Here is a 26,184-nt window from a genome sequence, read left to right as displayed (position 1 = left end):
AAGGTTTGATGCTCCAGCGAAGATCTGATCCCAGCCTGCTGCTTAAGTACCGGCTGGTTTCATCAATAGGAACTGGAACACCTGTGGAGGAATGATTAGTGGCACTGCCCAAAAGGCGGGGCCAAACCCAGATCCTCACATCTTCATTCACTCAGTTTAGTTTGTGTTTTACTTACTGTTTGGTTGCATTTTACAAGAAGGTTTATTAATTAGATATTAAAACTACATGGTTAGGCTTACAAAAATGTTTTAAGCACGCTGTTGCACATAATTAGCAACAAAAAACACCATAAGAATCACTTTATTTATGTTTACTTGGTGCATTTAAAGCTGACAAAACTCTGCGCTGTATTTGACGCATTTCAAATAGGAATAAGCTATCTTTTAAATATAGTTCTGATAAAAGCTGGCAGAAGTAAACTGCACCTCACCTGTTGGAGAAGACTTTGCTGTAATTGTACACTTGGATCTCTAGCATCTCGTTTCCGTCCAGTCTGCTGGCAATGGGCCATCGAAATGTCTGAAATAGACAGAAAATCAAAGGTTAGAAGAGAGAATAAAAAAGGATTGTTTTTTATCACCACTTTGCATGTCATAATATGAAACAAAGATTTTGTTCATAAGATATTCTGCTAACAGAAACACACACACAGGCAAAGTCACAAGCAATTACATGATCACCCATCTTTCATGGCAGCAGACAATAAGAAATATAAAAATCTATATTTAAATTTAACCCAATGTGAATAAAATGACATGAATTGATTTTTATATTCCAGTGGTAAACAGAACAAAAGTCTGTTTCTTCTGCATTTCACCAGATTTGATCCACAACCAGACAGCAGCATCTTCAATTCCTTGGACTCTGTGGGTGGTTCGGATCAAACTGGACTGACTAGTTCTTCCTCAAAGCTCCATCATCGCCGAGACCAGGACTGTCTTTCCGAGTTGTGCAGTTTGAAGCCCAGTTTAATGACATCATGAAATCTGTTTCTGAGAATAAACAAGGCATTCTAGCTGAGAAAGATGAATGAGAGGAGTTATTTCTTTTATCATTTTCATAAAAGTATCGCCAAACAAATGAAACTGTGATAAAAGTATGTGTGTGTAGCATTACCATGAAGCTCAAAGGTTCAGCTTTGCCAAGGTAGAGCTGGATGTTATTAAAATACTAAAAACTTGAACCTTTCAGGAGATGTTATAGTTTTGTATTTATTTGACTACCTTGGTTTGGGTCCACTGATCTGCTCAAAGGCAAGGGTGGCTGAAGATCAATACAAAGTTATTCAGAGTAATCAGCTTATTCTTTAATGGAAAATATAAATCATTAGAGGTCTCTTATTGGAAAACAATGCCCTCATTCATATGGCTTTCAGGGTCACCGAATGGTTTAATGAGTATGAAAATGATGTGAATTAGATGTGACAGCTTTCACCAAACCTCAGCTTTGTCAAATGTGTAGGTATAATGTCCATAAAATGCAATAAAGTTTATTTTTGCCCTGGCTTTTCCTTCGCTTATACAACTGAATTAAATTTTGAAATCTAAAAACTATTACCTGTAATAAAATAAGAGGAATTATAAATACATTTATGGAAGATTTTGATGTGTCTGTTCGCACTTTTAATTCAAAATCCATCCACCAGCTCACTGACAAACTTCAAAGTTCCTGACACCTTTTTTTGTCTTTGAATGTCTGTTTCACTCACCTGCTGTTCATGTGACACATCATGTTGAACATTTCTAACAACCATCCTTCAAATTTTCTGCCAAACTCAGCCTGAAAAGTCAACATTACTAACATTATTGGCTGTAAAGTGATCATTGCACTTAAAATTGTGATTGAAATTTTGTTAAAGTATAACTGGTGTCAGCCCAGCTGCACTGAGATTTCATGAAGCCAAGCATCAGCTAGAAGTCACATAAATTCAGATATGACAACAGCATCTATCTTTTTCTCTAACTGGAATAATATTCAAGATAAATCATTTTCTCCCTCAAGTCAATCACACTCCAGGACCTGCGTCAAGGCCTCGTGTCAGCATAAATCCTTGAGTTTAGAAGAACCCCCACCAGCTGTGAAGGCGGTGCTCTAAAGGGAATAAATTACTGCAATGTTTTATTTATCGCTCTAAAAATCTCCAGGTTGTGTACAACCAACTGAGAGTATTGATCATCTTTTTATTGCTACGAGATGAAACAAGAAGCCAAGTGAAACTGTACAGTAATGAATTCATGATAACCTTGAGTAAAGCCTAATTTGTGATGAATGTGACAATGAAGAATCACCTTCTTCAGCTTTTTCAATTTAATTATCTCTGAAGACCAGTTTCAAATGATTTATGCATCAATCACAAGCGAGACTAAGAAACTCTGCAGCTGCCCCTTAAATTAGTTCTCACCACGAATCTTCTAAATACATTTTCTACTGATAATCTGCTGTCAGTCGCATCATATGCCCATTGGTCTTTCTTTTTCAAAGTAAGCCATGCATTTCTTGTAAAGGATCTGTCATAGATAGAAAATTACGACCCTTATTATAACAGTGAACAGATATGGTCGATGAAATATAACTTCAAAGTAATCGAAATCAAAAAATACAATAGAGTTTGCTCATATAAGAATACAACAACAAATACTTTAAGGACTGAGCATTCTATTATATATCCAGTCAGCCATAAGAAAACAAAACAAAACAAAAAAAATACAGATTAAAAAGTGAACAATTTGCATATTTTATACTTTATATAGGATATATAAGGGTCACAGTTCGATACAGGTTTGAGACAACAAGAAAGGACAAATAAATGCTATTTTTTATCTTAGACTATAACTCTGTTAGAAGCAGAGACAGAAAAACAAACACCCATACAAATGGGGAGGACTAAGGTAGCAGCAAAGTAGGATCTGTTTCCTGCTGACTTCACCGTAAAATAATAATAATAATAAAAACATCAAATAGTCTTTTTGATTCAATCTGAACTGTAAACAGTAAAGTCTGATAAACACCAGAAAGGTAGCTCTCCCTTGGATTAGGAAAATGTTACAAGAAAAGATTATAAAATAAAGTAAAAACCAAGGTGTGTTTGTTTCAGTTATTTTGACCCTGACTTGATGCAAAATAAAAAATGCAATGCAGAGCTGATAACACAAAATAAATACAATATTCACACCTCCTTTTTTAGATAGATGAGTGCTAGTGTGAGAAAATGACGCTAAATATCAGGGATATTGAATAAATACACAAATGGCTTGCCATAAAAGTGTTGATTCTTTGATGAAACAGCTTGCCATACTTGCACCTCTGCAGACATTCGTTATCAGTCTCGACTGTGGATCTTTTCCCACACAGCTGATTTAAGACAAACAGGCAGATCTTTAAGCTTTGCTGTATTATTAACCAGCCGCATTTTTGTTTGATATAAAGTGTTTAGATAATACCTTCTATTAAATATCCCCTATTATTTAGTAAAATAATACTTTACAGATTCCTAGTAGCATTTATTTGCATTTTCAAGTGATGATTCTTTTTAATTTTTAAAAAAGTAGACATAACAAAGTTAAACTTTAACACAACTTTCCTAATGACACACATCCTCACTGATACTGTTATTTTTTCCTTTCCTTACAAATAATTTGTCCAATCACCACATAGAACAGAATTAATTTTAGTGTGCTGTATATGATGGTTTTACATTTTATCAAACCTGTTAAAGAAATAACATAAAAATAAAACTTCTAAGTTTTTTTTTAGATTAAAACCATTATTAAATAAGATCAAATGAACATCTTTGCCACTTGAATCCTACCCTGATTAAAGTTAATCTTATCAAAGAAATTTAGATCCAGAACTTACTCAAATACGTCTGGCTTGACTTTGGAAGAGAGAAAAGGTCTTCCTAAAAAATCTTCACTTTTGAAGACTATAATTATAAAAGAATCATAGAATAAAGTAACAGGGGAAGTGCAATAAATGAGATATTCCTTATTCTTTAGCAGGTATGTAACGTGTGTATTATTGAAGTCCAACATCAGACTGAAAAACATCCCTCTGCTCTGCTGTGCTAAATTAGACGGAAATGGTTATAAAATGATTTAAAGACCTTGTTGTAGAGGTTAAAAGGATGATGTATCAGCATGTTGATTCATATTTAGTAAATTACTCCTATTATAATGTGAGTAAAAGACTGTATGAAGTGGGAGTGATGAGGGTCACACAGGTGATTTAAAACTCATTCCCTCCCTGCTGGGTTTGGCCTCTTTTTCAGAAGAACACTGCAGGCTGTCAGACAACAGATCCATCAGGACGGTCCCATTACTGAATCCTGGGGTTCCCACCTGCTTCTGAAGACCTGCCTTCAAGGATCTCTAACCATCCGTGTGTGTGTCTGTGTGTGTGTACGTACAGCAATAACCCTGAAGTCTGAGCCGTGTTTTCTACTGAGGCCAGCATAGTTCTGTCCTTTTTAGCTTTTTTCTTCACACAAGAGAGCCTGCAAACCACCTCAAAGTGACAGTCCCTGTCTGAGTTTGTATCAGCTTCTTTCCAACTAACTCTCCTCTGGTTTGTTTTACCTGCTGAAAAGAAAGAAAGAAGGAAGCCTCTAGCATGGTGGTAATAAGGCCCAAATGACAGCAGGAAAGTATCAACACACACAAGCTCAAATAATACACACCATAATGTGATTATGTTTTGTTTGTTCAGCACCAGAAACATTAGGCAGACATAATAATTTCCCCAGAGAATCACAAATTATAACCCGTGCCTCTGCACATTATACTACCACTTGTACTATTTATATACTGTATGTAGGTGCAGTAAAAGTACCACTTTTTCCTGTTTTTTTTAATTTATAGATGCTTCAGCTCTGAGATGGTTTAAGCAGTTTAAAAATACATTATAGTTTTAATTTATAAATAGTATAGTTAGCATTATCCTTGTTCAAATAAAACTACAATAAATCATTTTTATACAATGGTCTTTAGTTGGGAATCAAAGTATTTATACACGCTGCCTTCGCTTGAACAACTTGGTTATCTTAGAGCAAACTGCAAATAATTTGAAAAGGGGAAAAGTTTAAGTTTAGCTTCCTCAATGGTGTATGAAAACTTTGAATCGAACAGAACCAAAGACAAGCTTTAACATTTTGCACCCTCTTCATGGAGTTAAAAAGAAATTGTGACATGTTAAAGCCAGAAAAGATAAAGAAGCTACAACAGTCAGCGAGCACGCACAACACACTGCTCCTCACAGTCTGATATGTCTAAATGAAATGTGATTCCAATAAAATTATTGATTCTTGCTGCTTTTCCTACTTTACAACATCTGAGACGCCAAAGTGCAGCTGGAAACTCAAACAAGCATGATATAACAAAAAGTAACATTCTGCTTTTTTTCTCTGCACAGTCAGAACTGAAACTGTCAGATCCCTAAAACACTAAGTGACGCAAAACTGCTGCAATGCTTCTACACCAGCATCAAGTTTGTTAGTGTAACTTCTTAAGTGAAGGAGGAATAAGAGGAAACTGTAATCTGAGAAGCTGCATTGGTATAAAAAGTCTTTTTAGATCTTTGGTTTGAATAGACACAGACTTCACTCTTTAACTCTCTGTGCTGAGGGGATCCCTAATTGGTAGAGCAAGGCCGTTCATTAAAACTGACAGGTATGATCTTACTAACAGCAAGCCTGTAGCACCATTGTGGTCTATCAGAGGGGCTAACTGCTCAGATGAGCAGATGAGGAAAATCTATTACTGCTGCGCACCCACTCTCTAGCATTGCGGTGAGCAGACGGAAGATCGGGTCAACCTCCGTTCCCCGACTCATCATCTATTGATATCCCATGACTGTTGCCATGGACACGGCTGAAGAAAACTCCTCTATGATTAATTATGAACAATAAGTTGTATGTCTTGTGCTTGCTCCCTAAGAAAAGGGTGAGGAGAAATTTGACACACTTACAGGAGTGCTTTTTCATTTGAGTTTGCAGGCTTGCTGTAATCTTCTGACGCAACCCTCTGCAGCTCGATGCTGCAGGCTCACATGTATTCTCAAAAGATAAGAGTAATATCAGTGTAATCCAGCTTCGCATTACTGCTGTGTTATCAGTATGCCAATCTATGTGCGATGTCATGTTTAAGATCAAATGCTGGAACTTCACTCTCCTCTGTTTAGTATCTTGGCTTTACTTTCCACAGATCAAGCTTGTTTTTTTGCCGCTGTAGTTTAATTAGATAAAAGATTTAATAATGTGACGCGTTTTTTTATACATTCCTTCACAAAACATGGCATCTACAGCCTCTTACTACAGAAGGCATTTTGTTTAATAAGCTGAACCTTCACAGCATTATGACCACAGATGTCTGTGTAATATGCTGGCTTAAAGTTTTGTTTTTTTAAGAAACAAACAAACTTTTTAGTATTCAGGGTGCCAGAGAAAGAGTCCAGTTTTGACATTTCTGGATCTCTGGACTGCACAACATGCACAATGCATGTGTGATTGTTGGTGTGCACCTCAGAGCAAAGCTCAAACAGCATCACTGATGGCTCTGCAGAGGAAGTCAACCTTAGTGAGTTTACTGACAGCACTGCCCACTGCTCACACCACCAACAACAACTTTGGCCCAATTTAGTTTTTCCAATTTCCCAGGTGTCACTCTCTGTGCACCCCTGTTTTTTCACCTATTCCCGTGTCAGTTGTAGCTTGTACCAAATAAAACACAGTTGCTGCAGCCATGTTGCCTTAAGCAACAACAAAATTGTTTTACATTCAGAATTTAGGCTTATTTTTAGATGATTGTTGCAGTTACATTTCTGTGGCTGCTGTTTTTATGTCTCATTAAATAAATTCAAACTTTTCACATTTAAAAAAAAAAGTGAATTTCTGAAGTTTCAATTAAAGTCTCTATAATCTTATAGCAGAGCAGCTTTGCAGAGAAGAACAAAAGTTTTCCTCCAGGAAATTCCTCAAAATCCGATTGTGTTTGAAGATGGGCTGTTTACTTCTCTGGCTGTGATATGGTAAACCAGTTAGTGCAAAGAGGGACGGGATAATATAACAACTTCTCTTAGTTTCTGTTCAGATGTTTGTTCTTTTTTTATTTGTTGCAGAAGCCTCTTTATTGTGTGCCTTCTCACAAATGGAAAAAACAAGACCCTAACTGTTGGTAAATTCATTCATTTAAACAATTCAAAGTAATTTATCTGAAGTAGACACACATACAAAAACCACAGAGCCTTCTTACCCCCATCCCAGAATGACAACTAAAAAGGACTAATTTCTTGTTAGTTACAGGACAGGAATAATGCGCTGATGCCCATGAGTACACACTGACAAAATATACATATATATATACTTCTTGATTTGCAAAGGCTGTGAGTATCAATGGAAAGGCATTTAATAATTTATTTAAACAGCTTGATAAATGCATAATGCATTACTCTCGGTAAGCTATATTGTTCAGTGCAAAGGGTTTTTTAAGTCTTACTATTATGCTTGTTTTGCTCTAATTTTCAGTTTTTGCTTTTCTTTCACTTTCTGCTCCCCAACACATTAGGTTTCAGTTTACTAACTGTCCCACCTGCCTTCTGTTGCTCATTACCTCCCTTATGTATTTCAAAGTTTTCAGTTTTCCTCTTAGCCTTGTGGGTCTAGCGTTTTCATTTTCCTGCACATCCTGCCTCAACGAAGCTATTATTTGGTTAACGCTGCCTTTTGATCACTGCTTTCATCTGGGATTTCCTACCATTACCACACACATTTTTGCATGCCATTGTGTAGTTAAGAAAAAAATGTAATTAAAAAGTGGTAACATTTTGTCCTTCACTTTACATTTTAGTTCCTTTAAACTCCTTTTGTGCAAATTTTATAGTTACACAAGTTCAGCTTCCCTTGACTCTCGGTACCAGCAGATTAAATATTTTGCTCTGGTCATCATTTATTCATAAAACCAGAGAGTTGGGAAAGCACCTCCTGAGAACATTTGTTAAAAATGTTGAATTTCATAACCTATTTTCAGCACTGGCAGTATTCAAGTTTGTGTCTCAACCTGAGATAGCTGCTGGTTTTTTTTTCTTCTGGTCAGGGTGGTAAATGAGGCTCCAGAAGCTGAAATATGAACTCCAGAAGTGGACCACTTTAATGTATAAAGATATAGTCTAAGAGTTTATTAGTTTAGAAACCTCACCCTGATGGTGATAAGAGTGATGAGCTCATATAACAGATTCGACTTTCATGAATCGGTTCCTAAATGTGATTATGCAGACAATCTGGGAAGAGAAGTGAGCTCACTGTTGTCTTCCAACTGACTTTGATCAGCTGCAACACGCTCATGAGCTCAGGCTGATGAGGCTTTTGGCGGGGAAGAACTGCCAGAGACCTCACAGCTGAGAAAAATAACAGCATCAGCAATTTCAACCAAATTCCCAAGTGTTTGCAAGCAGGTAAAAAGCCTTTCATCAGCTCTTAACTTGGAATTCTGCATAAAGTGGCAAAGACACAAAGTTTAGAAGGGAAAAAATGTTAAATTTTGGAGTAAATGAGGTCTGTTGGAAACAAAAACACTGTTTTTCCTTTAACAACAGCTGTAGTTATTCAGCCTTCTACATTGGATTGCATATTCCCTACAGAAAACCCAATCAGTCATTAACTTTAAGACATTAAAATGGGAATTCTGTCTGATTGGGTGACACAGACCTGTCATTTAAAAGCACCCACAGATACAAATCTAAGACACTGATTCTTGGTCTGCATAAACAAGCAAAGACATACAAATGGAGCAAAACCTGTACAGTTCACTGTTTGTGTGGACAAGACTTGCACGACACCTTAACTCTTTTAAAACTGCCTTTAATGACAGTAAAGTTTTAAAGAATCATGAGTGAAAAAAGCAGCGGAAACACTGTATAAGAATTCCCTGCTTTGAACTACAACGTCTCAAATAAACTTTTTTTTTTTTTTACCTCAGCAAGACAATGAGCTGCATACTAATGTTGTTAAGCTGAAGTATTTGTTAGTTTTCTAATATTTGAGACAATGTTTGAAAAAAAAAATGAGTCTAATAATTTGATCTGAAATCCAGTAGAAGTCATTATTTTCCCAACATGTTATCATTAGAAATCCTGGAGCTCTGTTTGAGCAGAGAGGCTCAATCTGTACATTTATGTATGTTTGAATGTAAAAGTTGTACAATTTGTTTAAAATGTTGGCATGCAAGGCAGTGGGCAGTTTGATGTGCTTCAAGTAACAGATTTATGTTTTTTATTATTTCTGGATGAGCTTACATATCTAATCTGCATTTGTGTTGTGCTCATATATTATTTATATGAAACAGGCAGGAGTTCAAAACATCCAGAAAATCTATGTAATAAAGTTTATATTTCAGAGTTATTCTAAAACATTAGTCTTTGCACTCATCCAGCTGTAGGCTTGCATTATTGTCCCTCGTGCCTCATTAGACATAGTTTATATTTTGTGACACTTTATCTGTAGGCCAAGCACATTCTATTTATCAGCTTATCGGATGTAATCTATGACTTAAACATGGATATACATCAGCCGATTCTCCTGCATTAAGCCTCAAGGCACATACAGTGCAGCATCCTCTGTTCTCTGCTCCAGTTCTGTCTAACGTTTGAGGGGGGAGTCCTGGTGTTCTGCCACTAAAAGCATCACCATGCAATGAATAATGAATCCAGATTCCCTATTTAGTTTAGTTCAAAGGCGTTCTGATAGTCCATGCATAAAGCGACAAGACACACAGCTCTATGCTAATGGCTCCCAACTTTAAGGGCTTGGGCTGAGCTCACTGAGACATGCAAATGTTCCAGAGATAAGGATGAAGACAGCGATAAGGAGGGTGTAAGCAGGAACTGCAGTAATTTTTGCAAAGGTCAAGAATTTTCTAAGCTTGGCCACCGGCAGGGCAGGGCCTTCACACTGAAGTATTTATAATGAACAAGCCCTCAGAATCTACTGGAAGTACAAGTCATCCCGAAGGAAGAGTGACCATTTCATTGATGCTAAGTGATAATAATGACCTCTGTACTCCAGGACTGAGACACAAAGACTGTCAGAGGAGATATAGAGCAGGTCACTCAGTTTTAAACCCGTTATTGTAAAGCCTGGCCTCGGGAGCAATATATTCCTTTACCGAAACCATTTCTGATGCGTTATTCTCTTCTTTTTATCCTGTTTTTCACTTCACCTACTCTACAAAAAGAGTATTATTTCTGCTAGGATTCTATATAGATGTGCGTTTCTTTGTGTGTGTGACCATTCAAGTGTGTGCCCATTTCCTGATTAGACTAAAAACAAAAGAACTTCTTATCAGTAAAGGAAGCAGCGCTCTGCTTGTTAGCATAGCAAAGGCTTCCTCTGCAAAAACCAGCAGCCAAGAGGAAAAAAAAGTCATAATGCCTTTAAGGAAGGTACTGAATGTGTCAGAGGTGCTTTCTCTGGGGTTTTATTTTAAATTTTAAGTTCACCGCCTGCTTCGATTCTGTCTCTTCTGTTTTCCTGCAGCAACTCTTTCTCAGTCATCAAATTTAGATGCATTCCTTTTGTCTCTATATGCTCTGTTGCGCAACTCTTCACATGTTAGTTCATCATAGTCCTTGAGTTCCCTGAGTTGCAAACCTTTAAAGGAGTCAAATTGGGAATATCTCCCATCATCTCACAGAAGTCAGCATGAAAAGAGACCAGCCAGCACCAGAAAAGCTCAGGAGAATCCTACACAGATGTGTGTGAATGTGTTTGAATAATTAAATACACTGGAGTTAAAGTACAACTGTGAATAAGTTCAAACCTGCTAAACTTCTTTTTTGTAAAGCTCAACTTTTAGGTCTGACATATAGGTTCTTCTTAGGGGTCCAGTTTGTTTTTATTACTGTATTGGGGACTGAAGCCTCGTTTACTGACAACAGTCTTATTTAATGATGAGAATCTTGGGCCCTGACTGGCAATAAGCAAAGACACAAAGATGATTTTGAGACCCTTATTAGGGCTTCAGTCATTTCTAAGTACTATTCACTCAAGTGTTTTGTTTCTATACAGTACTGAAGCAATAATAATGAGTTTCTGTCACATAAGAAGGGTCTCTATGACAGTTTAAATCCAATTATTGTGTGTTCGTTAAGCTACATAACTCTGATTTATGAATGATTCAGGAACAAAAAGCCTCCTAAACTCAAAGGATAAACCAGTGTTGTGTAAACACATAACAGACAATTTAGCAAAGAATCAATTTTAAAAGGGATCTTTAGGCACATTGTTACTAGCAGTCAGTCACAAAGACAGTTTTTTCTGAATATCTTTAACTGAATGTTAAAAAAATATCAAAATGATTAATTTGACACCAACAAAATGGTTCTCACAAAACTATCAGCTGAAAACCTGTCATACAGTCAATGATGAACTGATGCAACTCTCAGTACCAGTGGCATGTAGTTTTATTTTAGGCCTGAATCTTTTTTTTTTTGTTTTCCACTTTTCTGCACAGTAAGCTGTTGTGGTCTGGTTCAAGAACTGAACAGAAAATAAGTGAAAAAGTTGCCAAATTCCGAAGAAAGACTGAAAGACCTCCAGAAAGCTTGAAGAAATATTGAATGAGACCACTTTAAAAAAAAAATATGAGAAAGTCTGGCTCCTTGGAGGCATTGATTAAAAATATTAAAAATGCTTCTTACACAGTTTAGTGTGAGGCCATTTTCCATTTCGGTTACAGGGAAAAAGGAACATGAAGGAAACACAGAGACATATCGTAAAAACACTTGGTTGCTTTGAGGTTTCAAAGTCTTATGAAACAATATATCTGGATAAGAAATATCAAGTTTAATAACCAAGCTTTTTTTTTGAAAAAAAAAAAAAAGCTAAGGTGAAGTCTTTTTTAACTTCAAGCTCTTCTAGAAACCCTTGAAGGAAATTTAAAGTTTTATGAGCTACAAGATCATGAATCTTTTTTTACTTTTCCTGCTTTTAGTTCAAAAATCAACTGTGCCCTGTAGGGATGTTAAACCATCTCAGTAAATGTTAATAATTTAACCTCCAGTTTGCAGCTGATTCACTTCCAGATGAAACTGATGTCAAACCTGAGATTATTGTTCCAAATGCTTTTCACGCTATTTTCAAATAAAACAGAGGAAACATAACTTTATAACATCACATAGGTTTAGAAATCAAAATCATGTTGATATAATCCCATTTCTGTTGTTGTACTTTTAGTGTTTAAGCTCCATCCCATCAAGCCAAGTAAAACTTATTCCTTAACTGTCACAATGTTTGCAAACTATTGATTTTCCGGCCGGGTTCGTTAAGGAAGCCTGCAACCTGTGAAATCAGCGTGATTTTATCTGATCATTTCAGAGCGGAGGAAACGAAGATACTGACCTCGTTAAAGTGAGCCACCTCCTCACAGTTCTCTGCCACGTGGCTCAGGAAGGGCAAACCTGAAACACGCAGAAGGATTCAGAGATTAAAAGGCAGCAGAGTCAAAATTATTATTATTATTATTATTATTATTTCACTTTATGGCTAGACTCAGCATGGAGCATCTCCACTGAACAAAAACACCCCGCAATTAAAGCAATTTTTTTTTCCTGATTGCATGATGAAAAAATCTTTTAGTTTTAATGTTTTAGTCACAAAAAGTTTGTTTATTGGACAATTATTTTTTATTCAGAGATTTAGTAACAACATTTTTACACAGAATACTAAAAAATTGAGTGATTTGTACCCATGATATGAACAGAAATTTAAATTTTGTCCTGTTTACAATCTAGAATAAAATTTTATCATACAGTTTTTTAGGCATTACTATTCATCAAGAGTCAGAAAAATGTATCTGCTGTGTACTAAAAATAATATTAACTCATAAAATAAACAATACTTTGTCTCTTTTGTCATTGTCTCATCCTAAGAGCATTTATTTTTACATCACACAAGCTGGACACAAGTGGGTTGAATATTTCTAAAACATTGTTGTATTTCATCCACTTTGCTTTGTTTTTAGAGGAAATCAGTGTTTGTGGGTCCAGTCATTTATGCGGTAATTACTAATAAAACTTGCTCAGATTGCTGTTTTGTCACTGTTTTGCCATGACTCATGTTGCAGTTTTTAGAAAAAAAAACCTATAAAAACTCATTGTTAATTTTGTTTATGATTCATCTTTAAAAAGTGGTTAAAAACTGCAACAAACTTTCACATAATCAACTGTGAAAAAGTAGAAACATTGCAGCCAGCATGCTTCAGAGACCCACCGCTTAAACTGGTCACAAGATTCTGACATTTGTTAGACTCTTTGTTAAAATATTCAATAGTTTCTACTAAACTACAGATTTTTTTCAGGATCGATGTTCACTTTAGAGTGAGAATCTATTACTCTGAGTGTATGAAAGTGGCCGCTTAGATTTTCCAATGGTTCTGTTTAAATAAATTGTTGCAGCACTACTGAAAAAGCATCATCAATATTTTAGATGATTCACTTAATTAAAATGTATAACTTTGGCCTGCAAAACCTCTTTTCTTTTTTTTTTATTTATTAAGGATCTCAAGTCCATTCAGCTTTATCTTGTGACCTTTAAAAGGGCCGGAGCCAGTTCTAGAATATATGGTGCCCTGAGCGAGCTTCTCCTTCTCACAAATATGACTCTGTATTTCTACTAGGTTTGATCAGAAAATAGGTATCAATTTTGATGTTAAAAGTGAATAAAATGACAGGACTCATGTAGGAATTACAATCTATAACACACACATAAAATAAACATTGATTTTCACATTATTTTACTATTACTTTTTTGTTGTTTGTGTCCCATTTTCTCTGCACAACACAGCGTAAGCATACACTCTCCTGAACTCTATATATGAATAAGCAATAGAAAGCTCATTCAGGGTGCAAAACACAAACAATATTTATCTATTTGAGGGCTCACACCACCTCCATGATGTCCATATCATGATCCGTTACTGAAAGGAGTTAAATTCACTCAGACTAAAGTGGACTGTCGTCATATTAAAACGACTTCAGTCTCAAAACCTTCATTGTGTTTCATGCAAGTGCTGTTTTATAATCCTTTACATCGCTGTTTATTTTACATTACATGGTTACTCCGGCAGAGATATCACTTCCTGCTGGATGTACCCCAGGCTGCACGGGAAGCATCATTTAGCCTGCGGCTTCTTATGTTTGCAAACAACCACTCTCTGTAAAGAACCACCTAATGGGACACTGATGGCAGTTTGAAGGTTTATAAAACAGTGTTCACGTGAACCACTGTTAAGTTTTGACATTAGCATTGTTTCAAGATGGCAGCGATCCACTTTGGTCTTGGCCCAGCTATAACGGGCCATTAGCTTGTCAGTCTGGTCAGAATTAAACTCTAATTCTCCAAATTGAGGTTGTTCAAAGAGGTGTCTACAACAGATAAGGATATTTATTGTTCACATTTCCACGGAACCATACTTGTAAAGACTTGAACTATCACTTTAGGACATTTGGAACCACTGAATTAAATGATAAAACTGTGTATGGGCTCCAATTCATCCACATCAAAACACTCATACAACAATAATAACCCATCATGTTTCTGTACTCCAAGCACATTTTGCTGATTAAACTCCTCTTTCTTCTATAAGATATACTGCACAACTGGGTCAAACTTAACCTCATCTAAAAAAATTTTACGTGTCAAAAATAAAAAAAAGTCTAATTAACGTCTGAAAACTAGCTAATTAAACAGCCCCAGAACTACAGAAGAGAAATATAAATAATAATAATAATAAAAAGGTTGTATGACCTGTTGTGCAACAGAACCGAGAGATAAAAAGAAAATGCAGCAAACTTTCTTAAAAATAGTCATGTTTTTGTCCCAGTTATTGACAATAAAAGCAGATCCCTCTCATGTAGTCTTTTTTTAAAGGCCCAATAATCTGTTGTTGGAGTTTATCACCTCACTGCTCAGTAACCTGATTCTCTCATCAATGGTTCAGCTTCTGCTCACCTGGTTGCTTTGTGGCTCTTATGAATGGCCCCTTTCTGCTTTGTTGCTTGCATTTGTGTTACTGGGGCTTTATGTGTGCACAACACACAAACACACAAAGATCTGCAAAGTTAATAATGCCTCTGTCACCTTGGCTTTAGTAATATGTTTGAATAGAAACCACAGATTTGTCCCAGCTCTGATAATAATTATGTCATGTGCTGAGGGTGTGTTTTATTCATCTATAGAGCAAACCAACTGTTTAATATAAAAAGATGTAAGCTGAAAAATTATTCAACTTCCTCTCTACATCTCACCAGGTCAAGAAGGCAGTTTTCATTCTTCTTGCAAATATTCCCCTTTCTCCTTCACAACACTCCCTGACTTTATGTAATCTTAAAAAACGCACGTCTCTTTTGAAGTAAATTTTTAAAAGTAAATACACTTCAGCGTCAAAGTGGGAGAGACAACACTCCTCCTACATTATTGATAAGAGTGGCTCTGCTCTCGCAGGAGTGTTTTCATCTAACTAGAGATGTGGGTTTAGAAAAGTAGATTACATGAGGCTTATGTAAGGTGCTCAGAACCAAACTAAAGGAACCATCCTGCCAATCAGCTGGGCTTTTAGATGTAATCAAATAGAACGAAATAAAGAGACAGAAAGCAGCGTAAAAGTACAAAAGGAACAGACCTTGCATAAAGAAAAGGAATATTTTGTGTGAGATTGAAATAAAATGAGAAATACATCAGGATGGAAAACACTCAACTGCTCAAACAAGTAAAAAGATCAGAAGGCAGAAAGGTGATCTTCGGTTTGTCTTTAGTTTCATGTATTTGTTTCGGAGTGAAATAGAAAACACTGAAACATAAACGAAATCGTGATTGGAATTTGTTTGTCTATGACCAGGATACAATCAAATCTCCTGCCTGCTTTTGTATCCAATCTTTATTTCTTTGTACACTATTTTCTTTAGATTGTTTAGCACTGAATGACAATTGTTTATTTACCAAACAAGTGCCACAATGTAAAATTCTTTAGGACAGTAGAATTAGAACGTCACAGGCAGGAAAAATACCTAAAAGTATTTTTGCAAATTGAATAAAACACATGAGCAGCAAAATAAATGTCTGAATGTTAAAGATAGGGATTCATAGGTGCTGAGAAAGATGAGAACTGGGATGACAGCAATTAAATATCCCTATAAAAACTACAGAGTGGCACAATATATTGAAAAACGTTTTATCATTGCATGAAAGAATTGCAAAAAAAATTTCAGACACGAACTACATGATGGTAAAATACACACTGGCCACTTTATTAGCTACACTTTGCTCATACTGGATTGGACCCCCATCTGCCTTCAGAACCATTTTAATTCTTTGGGGAATAGATCCAACAAGGCGTTAGAAACATTCCTGAGAGACTTTGGTCCATATTGATATGTTAGCGTTACACAGTTGCTGCAGATTTGTCAGCTGCGCATCAATGAAGCGAATCTCCCGCTCCACCACATCCCAAAGGTGCTCGATTGGATTGAGTTCTGGTGGCTGTGGAGGCCGTTGGAGTCCAGTGAAACCAGACTCATCAGACCAGGGAAAGGTTTTCCAACCTCCCTACTGTGCAGTTGTGGTAAGTCTGTGTGAACTGTAGCCACCGTTTCCTGTTCTTAGCTGACAGGAGTGGCGCCCGCTGCTGCAGCCCAGCTGCTTCAAGGTTGGTCATGTTGTGCATTCAGAGATGGTGTTCTGCAGACCTTGGTTGGAACAAGTGGTTATTTAAGCTGCTGTTGCCTTTCTGTCATCTCAATCCAGTCTGCCCTCTGCCCTCTGGCATCAACAAGGCATTTTCATTCACACAACTGCCACTCACTGGATATTTTCTCTTTCTTGGATCGTTCTCTGCAAACCCAGTACAGTAATCCTGAGTTCTTTCTGTTTGTTTGACAGAGTTTTAGGGGTTTAAGTTGTTTTGTTTGTATTGTTGTGGATTTAATCAGTCATTTCTCATGTTTCCCTTTGTTTATTTTTTGAGATTCATTGTGTTTAGATTTCTCAGTGTTTCCTTTAGTCATTGGCCATCTCTCCTCCAGACAGCGCTGTTCTCCAGTATCCTCCACTTTCTTGTATTCATTAAGCTCAGCTGTCTCCATTCTCCTCATCAGTCCCTGCCTATTTATTCTATCATCAGTCAGTCATTCTGTTTGTCTTCCAGTTCACTTGGTGCAGGTTGTGTTTTTATTTTCTTTCTGGATATTAGTTGATGCCACATCAGCTTTTGTTTTATTTAATTAAATACCCTTTTGTTCATCGAGTCCTTGTGCAAGTCTGCGTGCTTGGGTTCATTTTACAACCACCCTAGAGGCGGTTGTGTGTCGAAATCCCAATAGATCAACAGTTTCCGAAATACTCAGACCAGCCTGTCTGACACCAACAAACACGCTAAATTCAAAGTTACTTAAATACCCTTTCATCCCCGTTCTGATGCTCAGTTTGAACTTCACAAGTTGTCTTCACCTCATCTAGATGCCTAAAGGCATTAGGTTGCTGCCATTTGACTGGATGATTAGCTATTTGTGTTAACAAGCAATTAAACAAGTGGACCTTATAAAGTGGCGTTGAGTGAATTTAGCAGTCACATGGACTTTTTTTTTTTCTTTAAATGCTCAGTCAGTTTATATGATAGTGGTCAAAATGTTCAAACACATGGAGAGTGAGTGTTATGTGTGAGAAAAACGTGGGGTTATCACAACTGATACTGTCATTCAACAATAATATTGCAACTGCATGTTTTCCTATCATCGTGCAACACTAAAGTTAGCCAACTGTTACATGTTTTTATCTTTATATTTTTTTAATATCAGCACACTTATAGTTGTTCGGCAGGCTCCGACACAAGCCCCGGAGCAGGGCGTACTAGAGGGCCTTTCTTTGATAAAACTAAGAGCTACAGATAACAGCAAGAGTTCATCAAAGACTTGCCAGAAAATCAATTAATTCTTGATGTTCTATCTTCAAGGCGACCTTGCTTCATTGATTATCACCACTTTCAAAAAAAAATGAAGCAGTTTTAGACTGACTGGAGCAAAAATGCTGCATTCATGATATTTTTTTATGTCTTTATTGCAATGAGAGACATTCATCTTCTGAAAAGTGATTATGGACTGTTTCCTTTAAATGCTTTTTGTCCTTGTCATGTTTATCATATGGATTCAGCTTTTTACAGTGAGTAACCTTTTAAAATTATTGCTGTTTACCTTAAATTATATATCACACAGAATTCTTACGTAAAAATGGCTAAAATACCATTTATGCTGTAAAAACAGAAAACTAGTGTTAATGGAAAAGTATTTGAAACCTCTCAATTTAAAGACAACAAAGAATAGAGATAGGAGATGGAAACTCTGCAGAAACTGAGCAGCTAAAGCATACTGTAGACATTCGTGGGCAGAAAAAGACCAAAGTTAAAACTAAATCTTTAAATAATCACATTACTAGATAAACAGTCGTCTTTGAGAGAAAACATCAGCAGGGACCTGAAATTTGCCAAAGATCCCACTGAAACCTTACAGTGCTACTTGAAAACCTTAGCAGAATAAATTTAAGAAGGTTTTTATACCTCTGCATCTGGACAGCTTGCTATGATCCTGAAGCCAAAAAAAAAAAAAAAATCATGAAAAATGTTAGTCTGACTGTCATCTGATGCTGCAGGTGAATGAGTCTAAATCAGGGGTCTTCAATCCTGGTCCTCAAGGGCCACTATCCTGCAGGTTTTACTTGTTTCTCTGCTCCAACACACCTGATTTGAATCAATGGGTGATTAACAGGCTTCTGCAGAACATGAAGAGGTAACTTAGCCACTGAATCAGGTGTGTTAGAGCAGGGAAACAAGTAAAACATGCAGGCTAGTAGCCCTCGAGGACCAGGATTGCCCACCTCTGGTCTGAACACTGAGGTAAATCCATAACGTGCTGGTATTAAAACTTAAATAAAACTGTATACTTTTGAGTGACTCAATCAGAGTTCACACCTAAACCATGTAGATACTGTTTGCAGTGAAACATCCTCCAGGGTGCTCTCTGCGTCACATCCTAAATCACGGCTGAGCTGAAGAAAGCCCCCATTTAAGGGAAATGCTTGCAAATGCTTATAAATGTTTAATTTTGTGTGTGTTTGACAAGATGCAAAAAGTGTGTGTTTGTGTTTGTTTTCCAGGTTATAACAGAACTGTTTTTTCCGACTTCCATGACTAAGGGCTCAAGTACAGTGAAACAGCTCCCACCAGCCTCACACGCATGAAGAAAAGAGGCGTGATTCTTCGGACAGATGTCTTCCTCTCCAGACAGGAAGTTTTTTAGAGCTGAAAAAACTCAGGAAACTCTACTGACAGGTTGGAGGGGGAAAAATGACTCAAAATCCTCAAACAGTGGAGGAGATTGAAACACAAACATTGAAAAGAAGTTTTTATAAAATCTAAATTATTTTTTTTTCATGTTTTTTTTTATTTCAATTAATGAAAAAACAACTCCCAATCGTGTAGAAAGACAGAAGAAACTTTGAAATAAAGAGAGAAAACTTCCAAAAAGGTAGCTCCTTCTATTTGAACGGATTTGTCGTTTGGTAAAATTGTGTCTTTTATAAATTCAATGAAATATCAGACACTGGTGGCAACTTTAGTCATAGTACGACTCACATGTTGGTTATTTGAAATGATAACTAGATGAACTGCAGCTGCAGAGCTGACAGCTGAACCATGGAGGAAAAGAGCTGAGCGTCTCACTTCTGACCAGGATGACACGCTTCATGTACTCTCAGGATCCCGGTGAAATCACTGCAGCACAGGGCTCCATTCTTTTCTCCCTCGCACACGCTCGCAGCAAGAGAAAGAACAAGAATGTGCTGTGGGTCTTGTAACATCCTCCACAATCGTGATGCTGACAGCAGGGTTTTAAAAGCGGAGATCTGCAGGGACTGAACACCTGTCAGGGAGCACCGATGGCTGTTTAAGGTGCACCTCCTGTTTCTGTGTCTCGTTGTATCAACCCCACAAACACACAGGTTTATGAATGAATCCACTGAACTTTTTCAAACTGGTTTCCTTCCCCTGAATTTTAGTGCAGCCCAGTGGTTATGATGCTCCTTGTGTGTTAACCCCCCCCCCCACAGGAGGAAATTAAATGATAATTAAGCTTAAGAAATCCCCAAAAATAACATTATCTTAGGTGGATTTACAGTATTTTCTTTATTTCTCTGCTAAGCAAATAAAAAACAATAAATATTAGTCATGCGGAAGCAATGACATCACAATATATTTCCTGGGATTATCCAAAAAAAAAAAAAAAACACAGTAAAATCATCTTTAAGCTTGATTAATTATGCGTTATTATTAGCAGACTCTAAAAGTTCTGCTTCTTTAGGTGTTAAAATGAGGTTTGGCTGTGGCTTATTCTGTCCCATCCCGTTGTGTAACAACTAAAATCAGGATACAGCAGTTTCCAAAGACCGTCCTACCTCTGAACGCAACTTTGGCGATCCGGTCACCTTTCCCCCGCAGGTGAGCCACCGTCTTCAGGTGAACCACAAGAGCCATCATGAATCCACTCTGAGCAGGAGGGGGGAGTAATTTTTACTCCACACAGATCGAAACTTGGTGCAATCAGTGCTTCTTTTTTCTTCTCTGCTTCTTCTTCTTCTTTAGGTGAGACTCTGCTCAGGTCTGGATGCGCTCTGCCCCCCAAAACGCGGTCCTCACTGACGACATGGACATTCAGGAGGTGTTATATCTGAGAGAAACTGAAGGAGAGGGGGGTGGGGAAAAAAGGGACAAAATCTCAGGCTTCATTCAGTTCATATTTACTCCAACTCTGAGCTCCGTGGCTCATTTCCGAGCTGGTGCTGGATTGAACTCCTCTGGTTGNGGAGATGAGGCTGCTGGATGCTCTAATTGCAGAGGAGAGGATGGGGAAAGCGCTGCAACTCCTTTTCTTTCCTCTTCCTTGTGATCATAATAAGTGAGCACGTGCAGTAAACACACCACATCATATATTCAAGTTCCTGAAGGACAAAGAAACAAAATGATCTTTGTTCTGACACCAGGTTAGAGCAGACTTCACCTATTATTATGTTGCCACGTCCCACTGGCTCCTTGAGTATCATTAGGAGGCATTAATTTAAAGTGAGCTTAGAATAAAAGACTATAGGATTAAAATCTTAATGCTGGTTGCCAGGCAACTCTTTTTAACCCATATACAGTAAATGACTGTGAGTGAGTTTAGTGAACATTGAGGGTCAGATGAACAGTAAAAAGCAGCTGTCTTCTCCTGAAAAGACATGAGGATCATCCAACATTGAAGGCAACATATTTCTGTGAATGCTGAATCGGAATTCATAATGTTGTTTTCCTGTTTTATTTTTGTAATGTTTTTTTTAATCTAACTAATCTACTTCTGCATACTTTGTGCTATTTTAGCCATCCATAGACACTGTACCCCAAAACATTCAACTCATTCAGTTGTGACTTCTGTTTTTTGTAAGTTTTATACTATTTAAAGTACAGTATGTCTCTTTACTCAGATACTTTCCCCATAGAAATACATTAAACTCTGTTTAAGTCTTTTAAAAACATTGTTCTCTTTAAAAACTGTTTGCTACTTGCTCTGTTTTTATCTTTTTATGACACTTTTAGCTATCATTCTGCTAATTTTAGCTGTACCATTTGGCTATGTGGGCTAGTGTTTTGCTGCTTAGCAAGTTTTCTGCTACTTTTCGCTTTAAGCTTCTTCAGCAAATTTAAGCAGAATCATTTAGCACTCAGCATTCACACCGCATTTTCACAGAAAATGCTTTTTTCTAGTAATTTATATTGTTTATTAGAAAAAAAGAGAGACTAATTTATGTGTTCATGGTTTTGTCTACGTGAAGCTGACATGTTTCATTAGATGCCGGCCAAACGTTTTTCTTTCTGAGCAGGTGACTCTTTGGTTTAATTCATGGAAATCTGTTGTCAGGAAATTAACATATTTGAGACAAATTCCACCATTTTGGGGGACTATCAGACCTGCACAGATGGAGTTGGCAGCACTGTGATGTTTCTAAATCTCAGGACTGAGGAAAAAAAAGGTGTCTCACAGCAGAAAAGCGGAACATCAGAAAAACATAAACGAGTGCTCTGTTTTCCACTGATAGTTGTGTCTGAAGTGCCCCCTGAGCAAATATACAATCCAGACCTCCAGCTGCTCCCTTAAACCTGCACCAGCTTCTCTCAGGGTGAGCTCACCTTCATGAGCTCAGGCTGCTCTTTGCTTTCAATAACTTATGAATGGATGAAACACAGAAATCAAATATCTGTGTGAGCAAAGATGAGCAGAATATAAGGTACTTTAAGTTTTCATAAGATGCTGACAGTCACAACACAAATAAACAGAGAAGTAATGCAACCTTTTGACAAAACTTGTAGATGTTCAAATAAAAGATGATAGATATCTAACCATGTTTATACCATAAAAGATAACAGATAATCAAGTTATAATCACAATTTTCTTTTATGACTGTTAATTCTCTACTAAAATTTTGGAGCTGCTGACGCCAGCAGCGGAGTCCTCCTTACCTCAGCATCTCAAAAGAAACGAATAAATAAACATAAATTTGATCTAAACAGGATAAGATGTTGAGTTATTTCCTTCCTGACAAAACAGAAAAGCTAATCTGACAAGCAAACAAGCAAATAAGACAAAATACAAAATGCTGAAAGAACTGGGGCACTCACTTTCCTTCACTTGTGCAAACCTCACTGGACGGTGAGTCCAGTAAATCAGCTGAGACGGTGGTTTTCATCACCATCACGTCTCCTGACTCGAGGCGGTCAGTAACAGCTGTCATAAACAACCTGAAGCATGTGACAATAACAAATCAGAGCACTCTGTGGTCCGTTTACCGAGCTGTCTGTCTTTCTGAGCCCTTTTGCTGCTTTTGCAGAAAGATGGTGAGACAACCATCTGCCTCACTCAGAGTTTTTAAGTTTAAAAATGCATTACGCTTTTGTGCTGACTCATGCAGTATTTTGGTGTGCTGCAGTACAATGTGTGTGTGTGTGTGTGTGTGTGTGTGTGTAGGTGTGTGGGTGTGTGTGTGTGTGTGTGTGTGTGTGTAGGTGTGTGGGTGTGTGTGTGTGTGTGTGTGTGTGTGTAGGTGTGTGGGTGTGTGTGTGTGTGTGTGTGTGTGTGCTGATATGAAAGAAACATCTAACACCAGTAATGAAGCTTTAAGCACAAAGAGCTCATTATTGTCTCCTCGTCTTTTTCTCTGTGTCGGTTCACTAAGAATATAAGGATAATTATAAAACAACTCATTTTAACTATATATTGATTCTAAATCTTTTACAGCTATTTTGTCGTTATGCTTCTTGTACTGAACTCCAGTGATACAATGAATTATTATGAAGGATGAACACTTACCTTGAAGAGAATCTACACCTGCATATTACCTCGAAGTGATTCGCTCTGCAAAGCCAGTGGAAGTCAAAAGGGCCCAATGGGAAGTTTGACTTTTTATATCTGACATCTGTACAAAACATGGAAATCTGTGATCAAAATCAATTGAATTGAATCCAATTTGTAATTCATTTACAAATCAATAACAATATCATGCTCAAACTATAGTCTTCATGCTCAATGTCTTTCAACTAAGCTGCAGAAAACCGGATTAGCTGTTTTTTATTTCCTTTTTTTCCCTAATACGTTTGAGCCATTCATAAATAATTTGAGTTATAAATAAGTGAATGACTATGGTTACCAATAAATACTTTAGCCAACAGAGGGAGATGTTGGGTGGGACTAAAACAAGCGAAGATCAGGAGAGTGCACATGATTAGAACATACAAAATGGTGGGAAAAAATGCGCTTGAAGCAATTGAGAGACTTAGTTTTATAACTGTATGTCTGTCTTGTTGCAGCAGATCTGATACTTTTACTGTCATAACCAAAAGTTTAAAAGGAAAAAATCTACTGAATGTGTGAAGAGTTCTCCTAGGAAGGAGCAAAGGAGTCTTTACCATTAATGCAAAAATAATTAAACTTTTTCTTATTTCATATTAATACGATAAATATACAGTAAACTCACGTCATTCATGTGCTGCTGCAGGAATCCCTGTCACCTGAATATGACTGAAGAGATCTACTGACATTAATATCATCTGGGAAACAAAGCAGGCAAAATATACTGATACCATTCAGTGACAGAAAAATATGAGCGACTACACTAAAGTCAGGACAATTTCTACTTAAACGGATTGTTCAAATCTTCTAAACCTATGTGCCACTCCCTATAGCTAACACTGTAAATGGGAAGGTTATAAACTCTTCATATCTTACTTGTTGTAGGTAGGTGTTATATGTCCTCAGTTTGGATAAATAGGTTTAATTCTGGCCTAAATAAGAAGCTGACAATGTGTCTAAATGAGGCTAAAACCTAAGTAGATTGCCTTAAAACAACTCCAAAGCTCTCATATCTTAAAAATTTCAAAGAGGTTCATGTGGTTGTTGTTTTATAAACTTTTACACCACCTTCAGTCTTACATTCCATGACTAGTCCATCTGAAATATTATGAAATTCCTTTTGGAAGTGCCCCAAGCTGCACCAGAAGTGCTACAGCTAGCACCTGCTGCTGCAAATAAATAAATAAATACTTATGTAATGCTTAACTGACTTTGATGTAAAGGTTTATAAATTGCATTTTGAGTTGGTTTAAGAGAGCAGCAATCCACTTTAGTCTTGGCCCTGCCTGGATTAACAATTAAACTGAGGTCAATCAAACAGTCATCAATAACAGGTAAGATAATATTTGTTCATGCCTTTTCCACAGAAGTCCACATGAAAAAATCTGAAATATTGTTTTAGCTACTTTCAATTTATAATTTCTACAAATTTCAGTGAAAATCCAAGCACATTTACAGGACAAAATACATGGCTTGTGGCTCCATCTTGTGGCTTTATTACATCTTCTGTAAACTAGAAGCTTTTCATAGTTTTCAGCCATTTTCTCCTTGCACCATTCAGGCATTGACATGTTTAATGCTGGAGTGAGACTAGAGTTTAAACATGTCATGGACAGGTGGAGCTGCGATGCAAGAACATACAATTTAGATGGTTGCACATCTATAAAATCAAATACAGGATTCCAAAAAGTAGTTAGATACAATCAGTATGAGGGGGTGTTACAGAAAACTGAGTACACATACGACTGCTTACTACAATTTAACCCACTCCTCTCCTGATGCAGAATGCCAGTTTAAAGTTAATTCGGAGAGTGTCCAGCAGAGAGAGACATTTAGTCAGTTATCAGGACAGGTTATTCAGTCCCAAACTAAACTCTCTGCAGCACCTGTAAGCAAGTTAAAGAGCTGAAAACCACTTTTGTTTAACATTTATTGGTATTTAATGAATCAAATATCTTCCCTCCCCTCATCTAAATCATTGAATATTTGTAAATAGAGCTTTTCTTTTTGATACAGATGAACAAATAGCAGGTTTTCCATCAGGAGAGAGAAGGAGGGGGAAGCTGGAGTGTCCCAGCCCTCTGCATCCAGCTGTTGCGCAGCTCCACAGCTGTTCTGCACCACTTTTACCATGGCTCGAGCCGCAAGCAGGACACTCTTGGCGCTATTTGTTACATTTTGCGCTTCTCGTTGCGGATGGACAGGTAAAGAAAAAAAAAAGTTCTTTAACTAATTTCAGCCGCAGCATCTGTTGCGCTCAACTGTTTGCACTGATTGTTTTGTGATGTGGAGGTTAGTCATAACCTAATTTAGGGATCTGTGTTCTTTAAATTAAGAAATAACAAACAGAATCCATTTATTTTCAAGTTTATCTGTTTGTATCAAACTGCATCACAAACAGTTGCAAACACTTAGAGCTCATTTGATTATCCAATGTAAAATATACATGTAAATTAATTCTATTTTGCAGCATAGTTTGATTAAGTTGCAGAAATTACTGACTGGCAGTTTTTGCATCGTTTTTGCTTTATGATGGAAAATAAAGAGTAGCCGTTGACAAACCTCATCCATTTGCTGGAGAAGCTGTGAAAGGCTACAGTTGTTAGGATATGATGACAAATTTCAATCTACATCAATTTCAGTGAAGAGAGGAAAAGTTTCCTATGGGTGCTTTGATGCCAGGTTGGTGACTAATCGGGCTGAAAGTGGTGATAAATGAC

At 37.1% G+C, this 26,184-nt stretch overlaps 2 protein-coding genes across 12 annotated transcripts in view; one reads left to right on the top strand and one right to left on the bottom strand.

The window, feature by feature from the left end:
• The window catches only part of otofa (otoferlin a), a 78,432-nt gene extending 57,580 nt beyond the window's left edge, over positions 1-20,852 (bottom strand). For 3 of the 7 annotated variants that reach the window (XM_017411963.3, XM_025005019.2, XM_037981626.1), the window contains exons 1-3: positions 20,484-20,852; positions 12,387-12,445; positions 432-520 (exon numbers count right to left, since the gene is read on the bottom strand). In XM_017411963.3, coding sequence (XP_017267452.1) covers positions 432-520; positions 12,387-12,445; positions 20,484-20,565 — 230 coding nt within the window. In that variant the 5' untranslated portion in view covers positions 20,566-20,852. The remainder of the gene's footprint in view (positions 1-431; positions 521-12,386; positions 12,446-20,483) is intronic. The other 4 variants (XM_025005020.2, XM_037981627.1, XM_017411961.3 and 1 more) reach the window with 2 other exon arrangements.
• Positions 20,853-25,515: 4,663 nt separating this feature from the next.
• Positions 25,516-26,184, top strand: part of fndc1 (fibronectin type III domain containing 1) — a 31,837-nt gene continuing 31,168 nt past the window's right edge. For 2 of the 5 annotated variants that reach the window (XM_037981546.1, XM_017411999.3), the window contains exon 1: positions 25,517-25,668. In XM_037981546.1, the coding sequence (XP_037837474.1) occupies positions 25,596-25,668 (73 nt within the window). In that variant the 5' untranslated portion in view covers positions 25,517-25,595. Of the gene's footprint in view, positions 25,669-26,184 lie in introns of all 5 variants that reach the window. The other 3 variants (XM_017412000.3, XM_037981545.1, XM_037981548.1) reach the window with 3 other exon arrangements.

This window comes from Kryptolebias marmoratus, linkage group LG19, assembly GCF_001649575.2.
Source record: "Kryptolebias marmoratus isolate JLee-2015 linkage group LG19, ASM164957v2, whole genome shotgun sequence".
Taxonomy (NCBI): Eukaryota; Metazoa; Chordata; class Actinopteri; order Cyprinodontiformes; family Rivulidae; genus Kryptolebias; species Kryptolebias marmoratus.
Note: the sequence above shows the minus strand (reverse complement) of the source record. Positions and strands in the feature narration are given on the sequence as shown.